General features: G+C 37.7%; 1 protein-coding gene across 4 annotated transcripts in view; it reads left to right on the top strand.

The window, feature by feature from the left end:
- The window catches only part of dop1a (DOP1 leucine zipper like protein A), a 37,341-nt gene that overhangs the window by 26,978 nt on the left and 4,682 nt on the right, over positions 1 to 5,681 (top strand). For all 4 annotated transcript variants that reach the window (XM_020621591.1, XM_020621592.1, XM_020621590.1 and 1 more), the window contains 6 exons: positions 750 to 884; positions 2,505 to 2,560; positions 2,713 to 2,817; positions 3,053 to 3,119; positions 3,367 to 3,511; positions 5,287 to 5,366. In XM_020621591.1, the coding sequence (XP_020477247.1) occupies positions 750 to 884; positions 2,505 to 2,560; positions 2,713 to 2,817; positions 3,053 to 3,119; positions 3,367 to 3,511; positions 5,287 to 5,366 (588 nt within the window). The remainder of the gene's footprint in view (positions 1 to 749; positions 885 to 2,504; positions 2,561 to 2,712; positions 2,818 to 3,052; positions 3,120 to 3,366; positions 3,512 to 5,286; positions 5,367 to 5,681) is intronic.

Below are 5,681 nucleotides of genomic sequence, written 5' to 3'. Positions count from 1 at the left end.
TTATCTGGTAACATTTTAACTGTGTGTAATGAAGTTAAGTACTTGGGTCATGTTATAAATGATTGCTTGTCTGATGACGGGATATGTATCGGCAGTGCCGCATGTTGTATGCACAAGCAAATGTGTTGGTTCGGAAATTTGGTTCGTGCCCGGATGAAGTAAAATTGACTTTGTTTAGAGCGTACTGTACCTCCCTATACACTGCTCATCTATGGTCTGATTATAAAAAAGGCAGTCTTAGGAAACTGATAGTGGCCTATAATGACGCCTTGAAGTTAGTATTGAAAAGGCCTAGATGGATGAATGCCAGTGAATTGTTTGTGTCATCTCGGATCAGTACACTATCTGCTGTTTTAAGAAATTGAATGTATAAATTTATTTGTCATTTGAATAGTTCTGGAAACAACATTGTTTTAATAGTGACATGTGATATACTTCAGTACTTTGGAAACACTGGTATACCTGCCTTTTAAAAGGGTAGTTGTTTATTGGTTGTTGTTCTTGTTATCATCTTTTTATTATTTATTGCGAATTGTTTCATGGTTTTATTGTTTGTTTGTTTTTTTAGCATTTATACATCTGGACCTTGAGTCTGTAATAAAGTATCTATCTACGTATCTATCTATCTGCAGCAAATGTGTATCTGACACATCAAAATAACAGCTGGAAGGATCTTATTGATTGATATTGTATGTTTCAGTAAAACTTACTTGATCCATATTATTGACCCCCCTCTATATGTCTTTCAGGTGATTCCTTTAGCCAGTGAAGAGCAGCTGCTGCTGGTTGAGCTGGTTCGTTCAGTGAGCGCCATGCGCACTGAGACAGTTATGCAGACAGTCAAAGAGGTTCTCAAACAGCCACCTGCCATTGCAAAGGACAAGGTTGGTTGTTTACTGTTTATTGCTGGTGTCAACTGTACACCTGTATTGTAACCTCCTCCCTAAGACCTGTAGGTCTTATAGCTTAAGTGGTTTAGTATACATGCAGTTTACTTACGTGGCCGTAAGTATATATTATTTGTTGTACTTTATGTTATGATTTTTGTTTATTGTGGGCTTTTTTCTTCAATTTACTTTTTTAATGAAAAAGCACGCTGCATAATGAGTACAATCTGCAATGTATTACCATACAATACTGTTGCTTTTTTTTTTTTTAAACCAGAAAAACAAAATGACAAACAACAACAAACAAAGAACATGACTGGGGTAGGGGAACCTCTTCTCTATTGGTACCTCACTGTGTATAGATAGTCAATGTAGCTTCACTACTACATAGACACCCAGTGGTTTTATACAAGTCAGGCCTTACAGGTTTCACATATTCTGTCCATTTCGACCATATATGGTAAAATGTGTCCTTCTGCAGTCTGAGTGAAAAGGACATTTAATCCATTGTATAAATTTCCAATTGTGATGATTTTGGCCCACATTTAACAAAAACCCACCAATTGTTTCACTATTTGAATTGAATTACTGAAATAAATGGACTTTTCCATGATATTCTACTTTATTGAGATGCACCTGTTTCTTGTCCTTCTTATTAAACTCATCAATTACTATATTACCCAGATACATGGTTTCAAATGTTAATGGTAAGGTAATTGAAAATTTGTTTTGTAAATGTTCATGGATCTCAGACCAGTATTTGTGAACAACCTTCCAATTCCAAAAGATATGGAAGTGATTTGCCCCGTTGTGGCCACATCTCCAACAAGCTTCTCCAGTTTCTTGATATCTTTTTTGAGCAGGGGTAATGAAAAATTTGATAATATTTTTCAAACTAAATTCGCACCAAATGTTCATCCAGTTCCTTGATATCTTTTTTGAGTAGGGGTAATGAAAAATCTGGTAATATTTTTCCAACAAAATTTGTGCAAAATGTTCGATTCCATTGAAGCCCATTGCATCTGACATATGTGTTCCCAATTCTCCTCTGGGATAGTTAACCCTCCCTTCTTTTTCCCACTTCTCTTTTATGTAATATGTGTTCCTCCTCTTACTCTGCTGAATGCTGTTGTATAATTTAGAAATAATTTTTGTGGGTGACAATGATTTTGTTAGTGAAATAAATGTTTGAAGGAATCCCTGGTCGGCTAAGGGTACTTTGATATTCTTATTAAAATAGTGTCTAACCTGTAAGTATCTGACGAAGTCCTCGGAGCTCAAGCCATATTTATGTTTCAGGGTGTCAAAGGTTTGCAGTGTCCCCTTTTGGACAAATGAATTATAGTTGGTTAATCTTTTTGAAATACAGTTCTTAAACCTGTCGCCATATTTGTTTGGGATGAACTCCGAGTCATGCACACCATCGCAAAATTTTGGATGAGTCTTCCAAATTACATATTTTAATTGTTTCATGCCACACTGTTAACATTGTATAAGATATGTGCTTGTTTGATATATTGTGGGCTTTTTTGAGAAAGACTACTGTATAATTCTGCTAAGTCTTTTAGTTTCACCTTGTCTATGGTCATTCATTATATTTCCTCACTATACCCACAGAAGCACCTGTCTTTGGAGGTCTGCATGCTGCAGTTCTTCTATGCCTATGTCCAGAAGTGAGTCCATTGCTTTCCAAGATCAGTTTATATATTTTTCTCTTATTTAACTGCCATTATTTCTAGTCTATCGAACATTCATAAAGGTCCTACAGTATATGTGCCAAGCCTTCTTATAATTTGCACATTCTTGTGCCCGGTTTTTCTTTTAGGATCCCTGTGTCCAGTTTAGTGGACAGCTGGCCATCTTTACTTGCTCTGCTAAAGGACTCTGTGCAGTTAGGTCTGCCTGCCCCAGGACAGTTTCTTATACTCGGGTTGGTTTAGCTTTCTTCTTTCCTTTTATTTGTCATACAGGTTTCCCTGTATTCTCACAACATACAGTAGATTTACAATTTACCTAATAATTTGGCAGTTTCTGAATGTTGGAGATTTCACAGTTAAATGGTCACAGTCTAAATGAATCAGTCTGTAGACATTACACTTTCCACTTCCACATAATGTTTGTTAGCTTATTTAACATTGCTCTCCCCTTGTCTTGCTTTTCTCTAGAGTGCTAAATGAGTTCATTTTGAAGAATCCCAATCTGGAGAGCAAGAAGGACCAGCGGGAGCTGCAGGTAATTACTGTAGCCACCTTGACTCCAATTCAACCCTAAATTGTTTTCATTGGGTCTTAAAATTAAATAATGTATCTTTGATTGTATCACCCACTGTGTAACTATTAGACTTTGTCATCTCAATGACAAGTTGAAGTTGTGACTTAATTTTATGGTCTACATTAACACAGAATCGTAGCATTAGCCACAATAATTTTATCATATTGAAAATGACATCTTAATAAAGTAGTATCATTTGTGTATTTAGGACGTGACCCATAAAGTTGTGGAGGCCATTGGGACAATCGCAGGGTCGTCTTTGGAACAAACCACATGGCTGAGGAGAAACCTGGAGGTGAAATCTTCTCCTCAGATAGTTGTGGATGGAGCCAACCTGGAACCTGATGTAGAAGGTGTGCTGCCTGCAACCACTGGCTGACCTTAATGCTGCACCGACAAATGTGTCAGTGAAGGCTAATTCTGTGTCACTGGTTTGCCACCAAACTGAGTTATCCCAATCACAAATTTTTGACTCTGCATTTAAAGTGAATGGTTTAATATGTTTTGTGTTGTCAAAATGTATTAATATGAGAGCTTAGTTTTGATAAGTGTAATCAAATGAAGCAAGATTATACAATTTAAGTGTAACTAGCTAATAACCTAAACCTGTAGCTGTTAACAGAATCCCATATGGGCTCTTTAAAAGTAAAGTGTAATGCCTTTGTCAGAGATTAATGTAATCTATCTAAATGAAGTTTTAGAATAATCTGAATGTTAGACACTAAATCAATATTCTTTGGTCGTCTTGCATGCACAGCTCTTTTAAGATCTACCCACAAATTTTCAATGATGTTTAAATCAGGGGACTGTGATGGCCATTCCAAAACCTTCAGCCTGCGTCTCTTGAGGTATTCCATAGTGGATTTCGAGGTATGTTTAGGATCATTGTCCTGTTGTAGAAGCCATCCTCTTTTCAGCTTCAGCTTTTTTACAGATGGTGTGATGTTTGCTTCCAGAATTTGCTGGTATTTAGTGGAATCCATTCTTCCCTCCACCCGTGCAATGTTTCCTGTGCCACTGGCTGCAACACAACCCCAGAGCATGATAGATCCACCCCCATGCTTAATAGTTGGCAAGGTGTTCTTTTCATGAAATGCTGCTCCTTTTTTTCTCCAAACATGCCTTTGCTGATTGTGTCCAAAGAGTTCTATTTTAACTTCATCAGTCCACAGCACTTGTTTCCAAAACGCATCGGGCTTCTGTAGATGTCCTGTTGCATACTTCAGACGTTGGATTTTATGATGGGGACGCAGATAAGGTTTTCTTCTGCTGACTCTTCCATGAAGGCCTTGTCTGTGCAAGCATCGCTGCACAGTGGAACGGTGCACCACCACTCCTGAGTCTGCTAAATCTTCCTGCAGGTTTTTTGCAGTCAAATGGGGGTTTTGATTTGTCTTTCTGACCAGCATACGAGCAGTTCTGTCCGAGAGTTTTCTTGGTCTTCCAGATCTCATCTTGACCTCCACAGTTCCCCTGATCTGCCATCTCTTAATTACATTTCTTACTGTGGAAACTGCAAGCTGACAACGCTTTGCTATCTTCTTGTAGCCTTCTCCTGCATTGTGGGCGTCAATAACTTTCATTTTCAGGGTCTTACACAGCTGCTTAGAGGAACCCATGGTTGCTGGGTGTCCACAAGTGTGTGCACAAGGTTTGAAGAGTCAAAGTATTTGTACAGCTTTGAAATTGGCATTTACCAATGACAGCTGTTGCTGTGCATCAGATCTAACGAGCTGATTAAGGTCTGATACCTTGTGAGAGACTTTGAGACTCTGGAACTCTTAGGGTGCCCAAACTTTTGCACCATGCCATAATAATGTTTTTATTTTTTATTTTTGTTCAATTTATGGCATAAGAAGTAACTATGCATCACTGTTTGCAGAAAATATTGTGCATTTTTTCCATTTCCAAGAGAAACTGTGTTAACATCTGTTCAAATAAAAAATCACCAAAATCTGTTATTTATCAAGGGGTGCCTAAACTTTTGCATAAGACTGTAACTAGACAAACCAGAGCACCCAGATCCTTCTGGTTACTTGTACTAAATGCTCTAGCAGATGCTTTAGACTTTGCTTGACATTTTTGTAATCCGCTTTGTAGCTGTTGCTAATGTTTGTGTATTTTGTAGATTTAATGATCACAGTGATGGAGGCCTCCAGCTTCACTCCATCAGTATACAGCGTTCACGCCCTCACACTTTTGGCTGAGGTAAAATACTCATGTCTGATTGAGCATAACCCTCCCTGCACCACTGTTGTTTCTCAGTCAGTGACTCTGCCAGTTTGATTTGATTTGATTTATTCTTTCAAGCATGTAAAAACAGTTGATATGACAACACACATAATTTTACACATAATCCAATATCAATTTGCTTATATCTAGTACATGCTTGAATGGAGTAGGAAGAAGTCAGACTTATCCAGTCCTACCCCATGACATCATCTTACCATCATTGGTTTGCAAGCAGTATCTCTACATAAATAATTATCCTCTACACCACACAAGTAATATACTAAAAAAATT

Source organism: Monopterus albus, unplaced genomic scaffold, assembly GCF_001952655.1.
Source record: "Monopterus albus unplaced genomic scaffold, M_albus_1.0 scaffold262.1, whole genome shotgun sequence".
Taxonomy (NCBI): domain Eukaryota; kingdom Metazoa; phylum Chordata; class Actinopteri; order Synbranchiformes; family Synbranchidae; genus Monopterus; species Monopterus albus.
The sequence above is the reverse complement of the archived record's forward strand: the minus strand, read 5'-3'. Positions and strand labels throughout refer to the sequence as shown.